A 19,098-nucleotide genomic window follows, 5' to 3' on the forward strand; every position below is an offset into this window, starting at 1 on the left:
GTGTTGCCAGTTCTTTCACTTTTTAAAGAATTAATTTTTGTACTTTGTATTTGTTATGACAATTATGTATTGACAATGAACTGAAAGCCGAAGAGCTGCAGTAAGACTGTGCACTGCAGGTAGTAATTCTTCCTCACTGAGTTGTGTGAGGAATTGGATCTCAGAGCCTCTCATCAATTCTGTCCACTCTTCTTCATCTTCCATGCTCTCCGACTTCATTCTGAAAGTTTTAATTTGTCACCTAGAGTTAACTAATTAGGAAGTTGTCACTTTTTTGGCCTTTCATCAACAGGGCACACTACAGGAAATATGAGCTGAAAGTGTAATTTGTTCATTACACATTGCAAAACTGCCAACCGCTTCTGTCCTTTGGGAGTTTTATTTACTTCTTTCAAAAGCAGCCACCAATCTCCTACATGAGTGTTAATCTTCTTTGTCCCTTTGATATACTCACCTCCTAATCAATTAATCACATCTCTTGCTTTCTGTTAACCATGTGAGGCATCAGAGGTCATAAGTAGGTCAGCGGATGAAAATTGAGAGAGTTGGCATCAAAAACCCAGGGGGAACTATTTTAAACTTTCAAAACACAGAGAGCTTGCAACCATTTAAGCCTATCTGCCAGATAACTGTAACGAGGCAATAAGCTGCTGCTGCTATACTGAAACCTGCTTTCCATTTTTTTAAAATACTTCTTCCTCTGTGTTTTATCATTTCTTTATCATTTTGGATACAGGAATAAGTTTACCTTACTGTTACAAGGTTGTCAAGGATGGTGCATGTGTCATCCCCACCCCACATTAAACATTTATCCAGTGCTCTTCAGCCTCCCCAGGTGCCCATGTTTCATCATCTGAAAAAAGCCCCATGAAATCTACTTGCAGGATTTAATGGATGTGTGGGAAGCTGGGGAGGCTTGGTCCTGGTTTTGCTTTTAATGGAAATGCTTCCTATTTCTTTTTTTAAAAATCTTTCTGAATTTATTTCTTCAAAAGTTAAAATGCTTTTAATGGAAATGCTTCATCTCAAACTCCTCAACAACAAACAGTGGTCAGGCACAAAGCAGGCAGCCTTCCTAGTATTTTGTGCTTACATGAAGGTCCAACCTAGGATATCACAGAGGTTGCACCTGGGTAGGCTGCAGAGAGCAAATCACCAGGGGGATGATTTGCACAATGAGAGAAAAGACTGAAAGCCTTTAACCATTAAGGTAAGCACCGCAAAAATCCTGCACCCTGTGAATGAGAATTTCACTGAAATTCGATAATTTTCAAATGCAGAATAAACTGCATTTGTGGGTTGGTAAATAACACAGCTGTGCGCCAGCTCTGGACAAATCCTGGATCCTGAACTGAATTGGGCTGATCCAAGTCAATCCAGAATTTGCCTGGAACAGGTTGAAGCAGCCGTTGATTTCCAGAGTGATACGGGTATATCAAAGTGTGGGTCAGTGGTGGTCAGCTTTAATCAGGACCTGAATCCCTATTTCAACAGGGAGTTGACAGCAAAGAGAGGGAGAAGGCAATGCAGGCAGAGACTCTCACTTCTCCTTCCCCCCTCACTAACCAATCACATGTTTAACTAGGGTTTAAACACCTATTTAATCTTAGGAACATGGAAGGCCCCCAGTTAGTTTCAAAGTCAGGCCCAGGTCACTTCCGGGTTGGCGCCATCGCCGAATGGCGGACTCCCTCCGAGCTCCGGAGGGAGTCTGCTCGGCAGGGGCTGGGTCCTACCGCGCCGGCGACGCGGGGACCCTTAAAAACCACGGGCATGGAGCCCGTGGACATGGGTGACTCGGCTGGCACCATTAGCGCCCTCCCGACTCGTGAAGGAGCCTTTTTAAAGGCTTCGGATCGGGTGCCGGGGAGCGGCGTGGTGCTTTGAGTCCTCTGCTTTCCCTGCCGAGCGCAGCCGCATGCCATTCGACGGAGAGCGCTGACTTCTTCCATTGGAAATTTGGACTATTAACAACAACCCGTGAGTAATTGGGAAACCGGGTTCAAAAGGAGAAAAAAAAGGAATTTTTTTTCGGATTAGGCACGAGCGGGGGCGATCTAAAAAGGAAGTCAATCCCCCCCCTATTGTAAACATTCCAAAACAAGGACTGGGTAACCAAGGTCGAAAGGGAAGTATACTCTTGATAAAAATCATTAATTCCACGATGGGAAATTATAAGAACTGTGCTGGAGGAGAAGAGTGGAGGGTGAGAAGGAAAATGCAACCCCCCCCCGGGAACCGGGGCGATTCGCAGAGCCTGGTGAAGAGAGACGGAGACTTTGACAGCTGTCAAAGTAGCTGTCAAAGCTGGAGAATATAAAGAGGACTTTGTTATGAGGACTTTGCTGGTTAATTTTGTTACAATTTGCTGCAATATGGATATAAACTGTCGGAAAATAAGGAATAACAATTTGACTTTTGGATTAGAGGATACAAAGTTATTACAATCCCCCTAGAGGGGTTTCGGGACATTACAAGAACGGTCGTAAGTGGAAAAATACTCCGGGATTCGCACAGGCCTTGTTATCTTCTGGGAAAGCTGCAAAACTGAAATAGTATTTTGTCTACAGAGGTATTTACATTAAAGGAGACAATAGAATTTTCTATTGAAGAAAGGAAGGGACTGGACCTAAGTTTTTGTTCCTGAATAACAAACCTCTGTAGAGATACCAGATTTCTGAATTAGAACGTTTTAGCAGCTGCACAGGACAAGAAACCTGAGAAAGTGAGGAATAAGAAGAACAATGGACTGACTACGACACGGAAAGAACAATGGGAGGAGTGGTAAAGATCAAGGAAATTAAAGGCTTCTGTTAGATTGGACGTTTGAAGTTAAATGTTATTAAAATTAATAAATTAAAAGAAAACCGGCAAGATGGAATTGGGGAGAAATTTGGCCATGACTTGAGACCTACAGGCTGATAACATATAGACTGATGGACATGGGGAATTCAAACCGGGGAAGGGGGGGGGGAGATTTGGAATCCAAAGGCTGTGTAATCATCTTTTGAATCTTTTTATATCTTTTATTTTCTATTTCTTTATATAACTTATGTATGTCATTTTATTTTGATTGGACGTGTTTAAAAAAGGGAATTCGTGGAAGGAACTGGGGTGGATCTTGGGGAAAATCTTTTTTCTTTTCTTGTTAATGATGTGGGACGGTGGTAAGATTTGTACAATTCAATTTGGATAGTGGGTTAAACAAATTAAGCTTCAAATTGGGAGTGAGAGCTTGTAGAACCAAATTAATGAAAAGGGAATACAATTGGGAGGGGGAGGGGGGGAGTCCCAGAAAGTAGGTAATGAAAGTAAGGTTTCAAGTATCTTTTTTTTCTTTTTCTTTTTCTTTGTATTTCTATATTTCTGGAAATTTTAATAAATATGATATAAAAAAAAACAAAGTCAGGCCCAGGTCTACTTGGATTGAATGTGATCTGAGGTGCCAAATAGGGTCCTGAACTGGATCGATGTTGTCATCATCGTAGTGCTTTGCTGTTTCAAAGTCCATTTGTTCAGAACTTTTGAGATAAAGCCACAATATTCTACATAAATTTCTACATACAGCCTCTACTGAACCCATCTAACAGCCCCCTCCATAAGCTACAATTTTTTTATTGGAAAAGGGAAGACTGCAGAGATCCATGTCGCGTTGCTGGAAGGAACCCAACAGGAGAAGACAACACCTACTCCACATACAGTGTTCCCCCAGAAATGCTTTCCTAAGGACCTTCCCAATTTCTCCTTTTATCTCTTCAGACAATGTACAAAGAGTTATTCAGTTTTATTCCCACAATAACTCTGCAGGTGTATTAAATTTATGAGGTTTAACATTCAGAATGGTTAAAGCAACATATTTCCAATGTCTACTAGAGATTTTATTTCATTGAGATTTTATAGCCAGGGTAGATGGCAATACATGGATTGGGTACTCATAGCTATGGTCTAGCTTTCACAATGAGCAGATGAGTTAATAAAGCTGGGTCTGGATTGTACCACTTTGCATGGCAGATGGCATCTTACATGAAGGAATGGGGGGTGGGGAGAGTAAGAGCCAGAACCCATCCCACAGAAAACTAGCACACCGGTGAAACGGCTAAGCTACAATGCTGTTCACTGACCTATCATTTTGTGTGTTCAGGATTCTTACTATTTTTTAATATGGAAGACTACTCAGTCACCTGACTCTCCATCTTCAGTCTGAAGAGCCACTATCCAGACACAACCGTCCCTCTTCCATCTCCTGCTTTTGAGGATAGGGCTCTATTTTCAAGAATGGTGAAAATAGAGACATCCCATGCAAGACATCCCAAGGAATGTCGGCAGAGAGAATAACTAAGAGCTGTGATGTCACCTGCCCTGGTTAAAAATGGGAGAGGTTGAACAACAACAACTTTCTTATTTATGATGATTTATAATGATGATGATGATGATTTTATTATTTACACGCCGCCACTTTGGGCGGCTCCCAACAAAATATTAAAAACACAATAAATCACAGATCATTTAAAACTTCCCTATACTGTACAGGGCTGCTTTCAGAAGTCTTTTAAAAATCACATGGTTATTTATCTGTTTAACATCTGATTGGAGGGTGTTGTTTATTGTGGAAAAACAATGGGCCACAAATTTGGGTGGGTGGGTGCGAATAATTCACGCAACTAAATCTGAAATGTAATGGAATCCTTCAGACAACTGTTTATCTATAGTCCCTACAAGGTTGGGGGAAACCCCACAAACAAACCAGGGAACATGATTCCCATTTAGCTACCTTGCCCTAAGCAGCTAGGATGGTAGATGGCCTTTGTGGCCATCTGAGGGAGGGAGGTGGGGTAGCAGAGCTGGGGTGTGTAGACAGTTTTTACATTTGTGTTGGAGGAAGGGGCAGGTATCTGTAATAATTACAATAAAGTAATAATAATAATAATAGGGGGAACTGCTGCATCAAGGCTTTAACTAAATGACCAGTGATACCACTGAAAGTCTGTGATCCATCAGAGCCTTTTAAAAAGGATTTTTTTCTGGGACTATGACAATATTATGCTGACCAGACTCCCAGTCCGGTTTTGAATCTAATTCAATGTGCTCATTTTCCTTTAAAGCCCTTTGTGATTTAGGACTAAGTACCTTTTGATATTTTCCTGTCTATACATCAAGAAATTCTGTAGAGGGCTTCCTACCAGTACCCTCACCAAATGAAGTGAGATGGGTAGTTACAGAAGATAGGGCCTTCTTGGTGGTGACACCCCAGCAAAGAGCATAAGGCCCATCTTGTCCAGCAGTCTGTATTTACAAGTGTCCAACCTGTGTGAAGCCCTCAAGCAGGAACTGAGTGCAACAGCACTCTCTCTATATGGGATTCCCACTGACTGGTAACTGTGGAACACTTTCCTTAGAGAGGCTCACAAAACACCTACCTTATTGCTGTTCTGGTGCATGATAGGGATTCAGCTTTTTAGGCTGCAATCTTATTCACACATACCTAGGACTTACTTTTGAGCAGGCATGCATAGGACTCTGCTGTTACTGAGCTGGCACATATAGCATCGCACAGTTAGTTGCATTAGGTTTATAACAACAGTGCTTTATTTCCATGCTTGTCAATCAACCACCCACCCCTCTCCAAACCTCCCTGCATCCCATTAAAAAGTAAAAACACAGGTACCAAAAATATTGACCAATCATGGTTATTACAAACTTCATTACCGGTTAATAATGAAAGCTCAAAACCATGGTTCTGTTCTGAAACAGAACCTGATGAGGTGCTTCCCAAATCAGTTCAGGGTGCTAATGCTTATCATTAAAGTTTGTGGCAGCTCAGGCCCTCCTGGATATCTAAAAGTTGTCTTTTCTCATGTCTACTTTCTTGTGCATTAAGATCTTTGGGTTTCTGATGTTAGGTGGGTGACAATTGCAGAGAGGGCCTCATATATATCTTCCGTCATAGAGCTTCAGTATGCTGATGACAACGTAGTGTGTGTACGCTCAGAGGATGACCTCCAAACCATCCTAAATATCTTTGCAGAAGCTTATGAAAAGCTTGGCCTATCACTCAACATCCAAAAAACCAAAGTGCTGCACTAACAAATACAAAATAACCCCTCTGCAGCGCCACAAATCCAACTCAATGGTGTAACGTTGGAAAATGTCGATCATTTCTCTTGCCTAGGCAGTTATCTTTCCACAAAGCCCAACATTGATGCCGAAATCCAGCATCGCCTAGATTGAAGTGTAGAGTGTTTGAGGACCGGGACATTCGCAGGGAAACCAAAATGCTTGTTTACAAATTTATTGTACTACCAACTTTACTATATGCTTGTGAAACATGGACCACTTATAAATGCCATCTCCAGCTCCTCGAAAGATTCAATCAACAGTGTCTCCGAAAAATTTTACACATCACTTGGGAAGACAGGCGAACTAATATCAGTGTACTGGAAGAAGCAAAGATCACCAGTGTTGAAGCAATGATTCTTCAACATCAACTTTGTTGGACTGGTCATGTTGTGCGGATGCCTGATGATTGTCTTCCAAAGCAACTACTCTATTCCAAACTTAAAAATGGAAAGCGCAATGCGGGTGGTCAACAAAAGAGGTTTAAAGACTGTCTCAAGGCATATCTTTAAAAATGTAGTATAAACACTGACAACTGGGAAACACTGGCCTGTGAGCACTCCAGTTAAAGAACAGCCTTTACCAAAGGTGTCATGGGCATTGAAGACACTCGATCTCAGGACGCAAGGGAGAAACGTGCTAGGAGGAAGGCATGCGTGGCAAATCCACACCGTGATCAACTCCCGCCCGGAAACCAATGTCCCAACTGTGGAAGGACGTGTGGCTCCAGAATTGGCTTCCACAGTCACTTACGGACTCATTGTTAAAACCGTGTTTATGGAAGACAATCTTACTCGGTTACGAGGGATCGCCAAAGAAGAAGAAGATATCTTTGATGCCAAATAACTTTTTATTTTCCCTAAATCAAACAGTGGGCCAAACTATGTGTTGGGTTAATCACATGGCTTGCCTTTAATGAAGGATTTTCCTTCCAATCTGGACTAGGATTGAACAGATAATCAGACCCACCAAGTGTGCCTATTTTCTAGGGACCTCCCTGATTTAGAGAAGCCACCCCAGTTTCTGATTTGATCCTGGAGTGTTTTACTTTTTCTTAGGAAGTCCCTATTTTCATAGGAGAAATGTTGGAGGGTATGGGGTTATCTGACCCCTGAGCCGTCTTAAGGCAATCCTGTATAGGGAAGGTTTTTTAAAAAAGTTTTATTATGTTTCTAGATACGTTGGAAGCTGCTCAGAGTGGGTGGGGCAACCCAGTAAGATGTGTGGGGTAGAAATAGCAAAGTTATCATTATGGAATGGGACGTCCCTATTTTCATCAGAGAAATGTTGGCGGGTATAAGAGAGATATCTCTTCCCCCACTGTGCCCTGCCGCCACCACCTCCCTCCCATTATCCGAGATCAAGCCCATTCTTGATTGAGTCCAAAGCAGAGCAAAGATTAATTGCCGCTTCTTCCTGCTCAGTATTAGGATCCTGATCTTTGCGAAAGGAAAATTCTACACTTAAGAGGAAATTTCTTTTGATGTATCATGTGGTTTGGTCCTGAGGTTTTTTCTTCTTGCAGCTGATTCCCTGCTGCTGCTGCTGTTTTTCTTCTGATTGTGCTGTTTGTGTGTGCCATTTGGACATGGTTTTGTTGCTTGTTTTAAAGTTTCAGATTTTAATGAGAGCTAGCATGGTGGTTAGTGTCAGAGTAGGGCCAGGAAGACCTGGGTTCCAATCCACACAGCTTTAAAACCTAGTGGACTACTCTTTCTCTCTTTCTCAGTTTAATGTAGTTTACAAGATTGTTGTGAGAGAAAATTTGGAGGATGGGGGGTGGGGAGAACAGTGTCTGCCACTCTGAACTCCTGGGGTGGGGAGAGGAATGTAATAAATAAATAAAAGATACAAACTCATGCAGCTACTGCATTTAGAAAAACTCTACTGCAAGATCTGAAGCAGGAATCTTTGTCTCCGTGCAGAAACTAGCCTCCCCCTCCTTCCCCAACCATTTTCTCATTTCTTACCTGGGGCTGTTTCTGAGGGGAAAGCTTTCAGCAAGGCTCATCTTTGTCCTTTATGCTTCAGGCATCCACTGTTTTGCTTCTTGGGGTTGCTATATGGGGTAAACTTGGCACCCCAAAGATGGCTGCTGCTAAGACCCTCTCCCTAGAATAGCATCACAGAATCGGCTTGTCTCATGCTCGGTTTCAATCCTGCTGCAGCCATAGGAAGACTTTCTGTCACACCACTACGTTGATTTCACAGACAGATTGGAACCGAAGGAGTCCAGGCACCAATGAGGCAGCGCTTCGCTTAGGAAATACCAGGGTTTCCCTAGCAACAGGTTGAAAGCTTAGAATTATAGCTAGGAAACCATGGGGTTTCCCTAGCTACGGACAGCTACTGACGAGCGTAAGAGCATCACTCAGCTCAGCCTGGCAATGCAAAAGCTCACACAAACGTTTGCTTTCCCCTCCTCTCCTTGCTGCAATATACGAACAGAGCAAGTAGTAATCCATGTTTCCATGGATTTTGGAAGCAACTGATAGAAGAGGTGTGTCTGTGAAGATGTTTTGCAGCAGAATCTGGGCTCCCAAACTGCAAATTTCTGATGGAAACAGCTGGCTCGAGGAGCTAGGAGCCTGGCTGAGTGGTTAACTCTCCATGCCCATCAAAAAGTTTGAAAGGTAAGAGAAAACTTCATGCATGCTGCCAAGAGGATGCTTGCTGAGGGTGTTTCCAGGTAGCTAGTGTGGCAAAATGGCCTGCATTGTCTGTGGCACCACCACATGGTGAGCTTCTCAATGCTATATAAAGGGGTTTCCTCAGCATTCAGTACTGCCCACTCCCAGTTAGAGATGGGAACTCCCCAGCCCACCTCTTCAATTTCGTTAATGTGGGGGGGAAATATTTTTCACTTCCCCCCAAATTCCTGAGCGGGATGGTTCAGATTTGTCTCAGATTTCACTTTAGACAAAATTCAGGGGCAATTTGGCAATGCACAGCTCTCTTCAGACATAGCACATGGAGTAGAAAATCTTTATAGAGAAAACCAATGAATATTTATTCAGAAAAAAGTATCCATGCTTTCAGCAGCATATATAACATAAATGCATACAAAACTGAAGCCTTAGACTGCAACCCTGTTCTCTCATTTACCTCAGAGCAAACCAAGTTGTATTATATGAGAATTGTGTAAAGATTGTGAATTTTCTTTGAGATTTTTTTTAAAGTGGTGTTTAGCCTAAGTAGAATATTGTAGCTTTACAGTGCCCCCCATATATATATATATATATCTATATATCTATATCTATATATATATCTATATATCCCCCTTTATTCTGAATGGCAATGGCTGATCTTGATTTATTCTAGGATGGGGGAAGTACAACCTTGACACTCTCTCTCTCTCTCTCTCTCTCTCTCTCTCTCTCTCCACACACACACACACACACACACACTGTCTGCAGCTGCTTCCTGTAACCCAAGAGTGGTGAACTGTGGACACCCAGACAGTAACTGTTGGACTAGAGTGTGCTGGCTGAGGCTGATGGGAAATTTATTAGATTGGCTTGCAAGCAGGTTCTGGTTTAATCAATTTCACCCTTCAGATGCAAGAGAGGAGGAGCCTTTCAAGGTCTTACTGCCCCCCCTTTTTAAAGGACTACTTGAGCATTCATTATTTTAGTTCTAAAAACACTTATTTGTACCCCAACCTTCATTATTTGATATCAGGGCATGTGTGCTTGTGTCTAGTGTATCACCTATCCTTTCATTATAACAAATATATATATGCAAAACTTTAAATATGGTTCAAAGACTAGTCTGGATTCTGTGATGTGAGATGTCATGACTATTGGGCTCAGTCTACAACAGACATAGCAAAATACCTGTGTGCATTGTAATAGGACTGATCATGCTTCTTGAGGCAAGTTCCAGTTTTCCTAGGCTACAGCTTGAAGTGCTAGGGATGGATGTTCTTATGAAAGCTTCCAGAAATTGATTTATCTAGCCCAGTACTGCCTACACAGGCTGGAGGCAGCTCTCTGAGTATTAAACAGGCTTGTTTCCCAGCCCTGCCTGAAGATGCTAAGGACTAAAACCTGGTACCCTTTTGCAAACAAAACAGGCTATGTGCTCTACAGCTAAACTAGGTCTCCTTCCCCCCACCCCAAATTTGTAGAACCAGTTTGCTAAGAAATCATGGTAGAAAACCTCCTTCCTTGGAGGTTTTTCAGCAGAGGTTGGATGGCCATTTGTCATGGATACTTTACCTGAGGTTCCTGCACTGCAGGGGCTTGGATTAGATGGCCCTTGGGGTCCCTTCCAAAGCTATGGTTCTATGGATGACTGTGTGCACTGCAGGCAATAGCAGCTCTAAAATACCACCTCCAAGGCTACAGTCCTATGCACTGTAAGGCTACAGTCCTATGCTCTGAAATGCTGTTGCTTGTGCAAAGCCTAGGTAAGATTCGAAAAGAAGCTAGGTTTCCCTTGTTATTGAAGCTTCTTAGGCTTCAGTGAGAAGCCTTGTGAGCAGACAGCTTTTCTGAGGGACAGCCCTTCCACATCTACCAGTAACCTTGTGAATCCATTATTCAGGAGGTTCCCCGTTAAGGTGCATCTAATGGGAACCAAATTCTCTTTTGTCTGTTGAATTGTCCCTTTGAATGAAAAATGAGATTGGTTTTGACACTTTAAAAATATATCTGCTCTCACTAAGGTGCCTCCTGCTTTGGAAAAGAAATGGGTCTGGAGAATTCTGCTTCAAATTCTTCAGCATATCAGATCTGTAGAAATATTCTAAAATGAGAAGGAAAACAACATATCTGTGGGTCATAAATATTTTCTAAATGACAAGCTCTCAGGTCATTTGCTCATCAAGATGGTGCAATGTCCTTGACTTGCTTTGAAGATTGTAGATGTTACATCGGAGGGCATTTTGATCAGAGATGATGCACTGATATCCAAGCTGTGTTGTATAATTAATACCATCAGGTGTTCAAATGAAGAATAACTATGAAAACTACTCATGTGACAGAATCAGGATGCTCAAATAGAATTATCATTTGTAACATTTTGTGGGAGAAAGAGTAGATCTTTTTAAGGCTATGCTGAAGTCTCCTGTTTTTAGTTAGCTATAGCAGCTGAGGATAGTTTGGTGGGGATATATTTTCCCCAAATATTTTAATTCTCTTTCTCCAGAACACTTTTGATGTGCGAATATTTCCTTTCCTTCATCAGCAGGATGTTGGAGGGTATGCTGCCTTTTGGTAGATGTGAGAAAGGGCTCTTCATGTGTAACTACGCAGTACAAGGATTGATGAGGTCAGGATCTCTCCCCGCTTGCATAGCATCTCTATGCGCATATGTTCACACACGTAAAGCCACTTCTCATACATGCAATGCGTGTGGATAGTTTTGAGGAGGAGTGGACTGCAGACATGAAAACTGTGGGGTGGGGGGACAAGGCTAGTCCACACTGCTCCATTACCCCCTTCTTTACGTACACACATTATTTAAACACATGGGGAAACCCTCTGATATTATTGTCACATGGAACACATTTGAAGGTTATAATAAATGTTCCAGGTTCTCTTGCAGTCTCACCCAAATCATAGTAAATTGAGCTGGAATCCTATCATTATTTTCCAGTACGTATAAGATGAAGATGTCATGTTGGACATCAGTGTCAGTCTTTCTTGGAAATGCATCATCCTTCTAGAAAATGTAAAATATGGAATCATCTGAAAATATTACACTAAAATCACTTTTAAGCACTGGGTCCCATTGGTTAATCACTCTATATTTTTGCTCCAGTTTTGTGTTGCCTAATTCATGTTATCTAATATCTGTAATTGTTAGTGGTTTTCTAAAAAAAAAATGTAAAGCTTAACCCCAACATGCATACAAATAATTCTTTTGCATGGCTGTGATCTTATACCCTTTTACCTGGGAGTAAATCCCATTGAAACTCTTAGATCTTACTTCCAAGTAAACATGCTTGTGCTGTCTGTTACCTATGTTTCAGTTTAATTGACACAGAACTTAATTAAATATTACAAAGCAGAGTTTAATCTTTGATTTATTGTTTGAATAGTTACATTAATCTGTCACAAATAAATCAGGCTTCACTAGGGCTTAACACTGCAGGCTTGCCTTGTTAGTTTAATAATTTAACATCCACTGCTGGGAACAAAGAAGAGCGTTGGCGGTCTGTTTCATAGATCTTTCATTTCAGGCTTTAATCTTGTAGATCACACATTAGCTAGTTGCTGGGGAAATTATGGTGCTGGCCATGAGTAACTGAGCTCTCCGTTTTAAAAGCACGTTTAATTAGCAGTTCAGACCCCGTAAATATGGAGTTTCCTTCTCCTCAGCTGTGAAGGAGGCAATACAAAAGATTGCTAAACTGCAAAACGTGCTCTAATCTCTCATTTTGGTTAATGCTTAGGGAGGATAATATGAGCTTTCTATACTATCTCAGGGTTAAGTTTTCCTAAAAGTCTCCAGCTGATTTGCTTAAACACAATTACAGTCCAGTCCTATGCATATCTGCTTCTTGTAGGCTACAATGGAAATTGCTCCCGAGTAAATGTGTGTTGAACTGCAGCCTTAATAGCTCAAATATCATTATGTTACACCCACCTTTCCGACATGCAGCTCCCAAATGACTTGTTCAGATCTCTATGTCAAAGAAACATTGGGCTCCATTCTGAATTCTGCAGTATGGCATTCTTTTCACCCGAGTTATACCTGTTAAGAACTTGTAGGAAACCCATTCACAAAGTCAGGTTGATATGCTCTATTGACAAAGCAGTTCTATGGAATGGCAGATGGTGTGGGGAATATCTCAACAGTGCCTCTGGACAGTTCTATTGGACCAGCTCATCACTAAGGATGTTTTCAACCATTCAGTGAGAAGTCTTCTTCCCATGACTGTCCCCCAGTGCCACTTGTTTGTACAGTGGTACCTCGGGTTAAGAACTTAATTCATTCCGGAGGTCCATTTTTAACCTGAAACTGTTCTTAACCTAAAGCACTACTTTAGCTAATGGAGCCTCCAGCTGCCGCCGTGCCGCTGGAGCACAATTTCTGTTCTTATCCTGAAGCAAAGTTCTTAACCCGAGGTACTATTTCTGGGTTAGCGGAGTCTGTAACCTGAAGCGTATGTAACCCGAGGTACCACTGTATTTGAAACCACATCTGGTATAACTTTCTTTCCTACTAAAGGGCCCCAGTACAACAGCATGTGTACAGTAGAGGAAGACAACATGTCCACTGGGTAGTTAAAAAAGCTGGGATCTGACCCATCAGCTAATGTGTGGGGAAGAAGGCGCAGGGACTGAGTCTTGCCCCCAGAACCCTCCTGACCAGTTGTGTGCTCTGGCATTTTTTGCTGGGGTATGCACATTAATTTGCTAGCAGCATCTTTTTGGCATGTGCTATTCCCTATCCAGTGCACGGGGAAGCCTACTTCTGCTCCAGTGGAATGAAGTGATTTCACAAATGGCTGGAGGCACACGTCTGTAAAAATTTAAAAACTTGGACTTTCAGCTTACACGTATTTCAACAGGCATCCATGTTGTTCTGAGAAAAGTATAAAAATGAACATTGATTTTGCTTTATAGCCAGCCTACTGATTTACTGGTTGTTTAGAACACCATGGGGGGGGGGGGCGTTGAGCACATTTTTCTAGAGCTAAAAAAGTATCGTCTTGTTCAGAGAGAATGCTCAGGTTTTAAAAGGTAATTACAGAAACAATTTGACACTAACAACAACAACCACCCAACAAGTAAAACTACAAATTGATACCAGAAAATAAAACATACTGCACTTTTTTGACCACTGTGGGATTATTGAAAATTTGTAGGACAGAGAATAGAGAAGGTAGCACAAAATAGTAATTATTTAAATATTTTCATTAGTATTAAAATATCCAGGACGGATTTCTGAAAATGTGGCACTTTGTTCTGGATCTTAGGCAAGTCCATCGAAAAATTGTGGGGTTTTTTTGGCAATTGGGGGGGGGGTTTCCAACAACTTGTGGTGTCTTGGTTTTTACTTTATTAAATATGGCAACCCTATTTTAATAATTCATAGATTAATTATAAAATAATGTTAGACAGGCCTTATTGTCACAGATTTATTCTGGGAAGTGGGGAACTCCACAGGCAAATGCTCTGGAGCTGGCTTGCTTGGACCCTTAATAAATGTTGGTACCTTAGTCATTAATGAGGAAATCCCACCCATAACCAGAACCCCAGTATCAAATCTGATCCTGGGAAAGGTACAGATAGGATTTCCACACATATTTATTTTGGGCTTGCTTTGGGAAAAATAAATGGAGCTTGTCTTGGCTTTTGTATTTCCACTCACATTCATAAATTTCAATTACAGTTCCATTGAAAATCAATGTATAGAGAGCACAGAAAATTTTCTGAAGTTATTTTAAGGTCTGAGAAATGGCTTGCTTCCAGCCAGAAATGAATAAGCTGCAGAGTGAAATAGCACTCTTTATACATAGGTACACACACCAATATACCCTCCTGTTCCCCACTCTTCTACCTTTCTAAGGAATTCAGATGTCTTTCCCCATAATACTTAGTTCTAGTGATTGCCATTCACAACTATTTGCAAAGGTAGGCAAGATCATCACTAAGTATCCAATACACTGTTCACCCCACCACAACAGAGAGGAAAATTCTAATTTCCACCGAAGACCACAATTATATGGCCTTCCTCATTCCAGTTGTGCCTGAGGCCACCGCTACATTCCTCTCACCACACAGCAAAGGTGATGGAAAAATCAACATTGATCTACCAGTTTCATTCTTCTGCTGAATGTAAGGCACAACTCCTGTGCAACCCCCCTGGTCCCAGTTCTCATAAAGTTCTTGTTCTCACCCCACTTGTCTGTTACTCCAGCACCAGAATGATGAGAACATTTCTTCACGATCCCTCACCTTCCTCCATCATTGCAGAATTTGGCGTTTTGTTATTTAGATCTGTAAGGCAAGGCTATAACATCGAGGGAGCTTCCAGATTAGGAAAAATTCAGTTTGGTTCATTTTTTAATGCAGGCCTACCTAACTATATAAATTCAATAATAATAATAATAATAATAATAATAATAATAATAATAATAATAGTAATAAAAACATAACAACTGGTGCTTCCCCAAACTCTACACCAGGGTTTCTAAAACTTGGGTCTCCAGATGTTTTTGGACTACAAGTTTGGGAAACTCTGCTCCACATGAAGCAAAATGCAGTTATCCTTCAAAATTTGCACATCTCTAAATTTTGCAGAGCAGTTCTCCAACTCAAAAATTGCATATATTAGGGGAATGTGTTCATAAAAGTGCATATATTGGTAAAATGCAAAAATAATGCATTAAATTTAAGGAAGTTGCTTGCAAAAGTATGTGCATTAGGGGAAATTGCACACCAAGATCTTCAAGTTAGGAGAGGTATATACTAAAATGTTAAGAAGATCAAACCTATCCATTCTTAAGGAAATCAGCCCTGAGTGCTCACTGGAAGGACAGATCCTGAAGCTGAGACTCCAATACTTTGGCCACCTCATGAGAAGAGAAGACTCCCTGGAAAAGACCCTGATGTTGGGAAAGATGGAGGGCACAAGGAGAAGGGGACGACAGAGGACGAGATGGTTGGACAGTGTTCTCGAAGCTACCAGCATGAGTCTGTCCAAACTGCGGGAGGCAGTGGAAGACAGGAGTGCCTGGCGTGCTCTGGTCCATGGGGTCACGAAGAGTCGGACACGACTAAACAACAACATACTAAAATACTGATGAATTTTTGTGATGACTTGTTGGGGGGGGGCAGTGAGATCACCAATTGATGCAGTAATGTGGGAAATTGAACATAACACTTGAAAGCCAAAATTGACAGCTTTTCCATCCCCATTTCAGATGGGGGTAAGATACTGTAAAGGAGTCCTTGAGGTAATGCAAATGGGTTTGTTGTTTTTGTTGTTTTTCATATCAGATCTCCTTCAGTTGTTGGTACTCGGGGAGTTTAAAATGTAGTTGTGCTTTATGCAGGTGACACAAGCCACAGAGAAAGTCAGCAGTGGTTAAATCATACTGAAGCAGTGCTTCAACTGTGCTTTATTCAACCAAGTTTTACTCAACAGAGTTTGAGTGTACAGCTAAGCTCTTAAGTCCTGCTCATTTCAATAGGGTTTAAGTGTGCCTAACATTCTCTGGACTGTACCCAATGAAAACATTGCTGAAATACTTCCCTCCTGGAGTCCTAAAGGCTTTAAACATTATGGGCAATGCTGTGGGTTGGATTAGCTGGACCCCATTCAGTAAATTATCCATTGTTATTAAGGCTGCCTTACATAAATAGCTCCTAAACATATTGTCCTGAGGTAGCTATGCCAATGATATTTTGACTTTGTTTGGGAATCGTTTTTAGACTGCAACTAATGCTCCAAATGCCCTTGTCTGTCCTGTAGCAGGAGCGTGAGGCAGGTCAAGATTCCAAAAACAATTTCCCCCCCCCCAGTGTGAAAAGCATGCACCATTCCTACAAATTCCATGAAGCAATTGAGGCAAGAGTTTTGTTATTGTTTAAAAAAAGATCTATCTATAAATTAAGAGAATGCTCATTTTTGATCAGCAAATTCTGTGGCCAAACCCAAAGTGAGTGTGGAGCACCTTCCACCAACAGCAGCCAAGGTGGCTGGGTGGAGCTGCCTTCTTGGCGCCAGCGTTGCTGCAGTTTACCTGGTTGGGTCTGGGCAGGGTGAAGGCGAGAGCAGGGCTGTGCACACCCACCACTCTGGCAGCCCTGCTGGTGCATCTGATCAACCCCAAGCACACCACTGTCCTCTGTATCACAAGTCAATCCAAGTCAACTGCAGTGACGCTGGTGTCATGAATGTGGCTCTGCCCTATTGAGAGCCAGTGTGGTGTAGTGGTTAAGAGCGGTAGACTCGTAATCTGGTGAACCGGGTTCGCATCTCCGCTCCTCCACATGCAGCTGCTGGGTGACCTTGGGCTAGTCACACTTCTCTGAAGTCTCTCAGCCCCACTCACCTCACAGAGTGTTTGTTGTGGAGGAGGAAGGGAAAGGAGAATGTTAGCCACTTTAAGACTCCTTTGGGTAGTGATAAAGCGGGGTATCAAATCCAAACTCCTCCTCCTCCTCCTCCTCCTCCTCCTCCTCCTTCTGTTACTGTCTTCTCCATCCTCAGATTATTGCTTCCTCACTTTCAGCAAAGACTCACTTTCATATCACTGGCACATGCAGTGCTTTCCCCCCTAAAATAAAAATAAAAAAATGTTTAGGGGTACTCTCATTTTCCTACTCATATTGAAATACTGCCCTTCAATGAGGCCAAACTTAGATTCACAAAATGTTTAGGGGTATGTGTAGCCCTGCATCCCCCCAGAAAAAACGGCACTGGGCACATGTATCCCTTTACCCAGGCCTTTTGGTTGAGTCAATATTTTCCCTCCTTCAGTACAGTGGTACCTCGGGTTACAGACGCGTCAGGTTACAGAGGCTTCAGGTTACAGATTCCGCTAACCCAGAAATAGTACCTCAGGTTAAGAACTTTGCTTCAGGATGAGAACAGAAATTGCACGGCAGCAGTGGGAGGCCCCATTAACCTAAAGTGGTACCTCAGGTTAAGAACAGTTTCTGGTTAAGAACAGACCTCCAGAACGAATTAAGTTCTTAACCCGAGGTACCACTGTACTGCTGTTCATGTTATGATTTTGACATCATTTGGACTTGTTTTCATGGTGGCATTTTTGTAATCTACCCTGGGACTGCTTGGTGAAGGGTGCAAGTGTAAATGATCCGTAAATAATCAATTGGTTCAACTCATTTGCATGAGGCAGAGTAAGAAGTAAACGTTACCTGTAAGAAAGCAAAAAAGCACACCCCTGCAATCGCCTCTCCCCTGTGAAAGAGCTCTGTGATCAGCTGACAAGGAACAGAAGGTTAAAAAGCAATTTATCATAGGTGTTATTTCCTGATATGATCAGTTGCACTTTCGCCTGGCTAAAAAAGAATCGTGACAATTGAATTCGGGAAGGAATGGCTTGACCTTTAAGAACTGATTATTGTTGTCAGCCTTAAAAAATATGAAAGCAAAGAAGGAAAATTTATTCTCATTTTGCCTGCATCTAACACTGTAACACAGTTACATAGCATAATTTTCATAAGGCCTACAGTTTGGTTTTGTGCTCATATTGTGGAACTGGCTGTCATATTATCTGCTTGGTGGTTGCATTTGGAAACCAAAAGTTGTTCTTTTTCTCTGGGTATTTTTACAGACATGGAAAAACAGAACAAGAAGCAACAGAAAGCAGGTAAAATGGCTGAAAACAGAGGCTGCTTTCAAGCCATGTGGATAAGGGATTTTTCTTCACAGCTCTCCGCTCTGTTTTGGCTAAGCTGCTGCACCAAAATGCTGCACTGAGACAAGGGCCACAGGGATCCATGAAGCCAGCCTTCATATGGAAACCATTTTGTTTGGGCCTGTTTTGAGGATCGATGGAGGAAGGATCTCTCTTTTTTCATTCTTTTCCATTTCTCATTTTTCCAGTCTTCAGTCCAGTTCTCCATATATCTGCAACAATTTTGACTCATCGATATAGTTTCCTGAATATAATCCAATTTTAAAAGTTATTTTAACTAAATATTCATTTTTCTGCATACTTTCATTAGTATATGCATTTTTGTAAATGTTGGTTCACAAAGTTAAGTGCAAATTTCATTTTTTAAAAAAAATGATATTTATTCCAAATTTGAAGTTACAAAAAGAAAAAAGAAAAACCATACAAAATACAAAGAAAACTTTAGCCATAACAGAGCAAAAGATAAACAAGTAGAAAGAACAATAAGATAGAATAAAAAAGAAAACTTAACAAAAAATATAAAAATACATTAAGTTGAAATAAAACAAAAGCAAATTAAACCTTTACATAACCTTTTCCCTTTACTTATTTCCATGACCTCCTCTCACCTCCCAATTTTGTATTCTAGTTCAGATCGT

At 41.5% G+C, this 19,098-nt stretch overlaps 1 protein-coding gene across 1 annotated transcript in view; it reads left to right on the forward strand.

The window, feature by feature from the left end:
- Positions 1-8,673: 8,673 nt before the first annotated feature.
- LOC308475001 (uncharacterized protein) overlaps positions 8,674-19,098 on the forward strand; it is a 268,471-nt gene continuing 258,046 nt past the window's right edge. Inside the window, exon 1 of the mRNA XM_081001675.1 lies at positions 8,674-8,747. Coding sequence (XP_080857801.1) covers positions 8,725-8,747 — 23 coding nt within the window. The 5' untranslated portion in view covers positions 8,674-8,724. The remainder of the gene's footprint in view (positions 8,748-19,098) is intronic.

This window comes from Podarcis pityusensis, assembly GCF_964106645.2.
Source record: "Podarcis pityusensis genome assembly, chromosome: 4".
In the NCBI taxonomy this organism is placed as follows: domain Eukaryota; kingdom Metazoa; phylum Chordata; class Lepidosauria; order Squamata; family Lacertidae; genus Podarcis; species Podarcis pityusensis.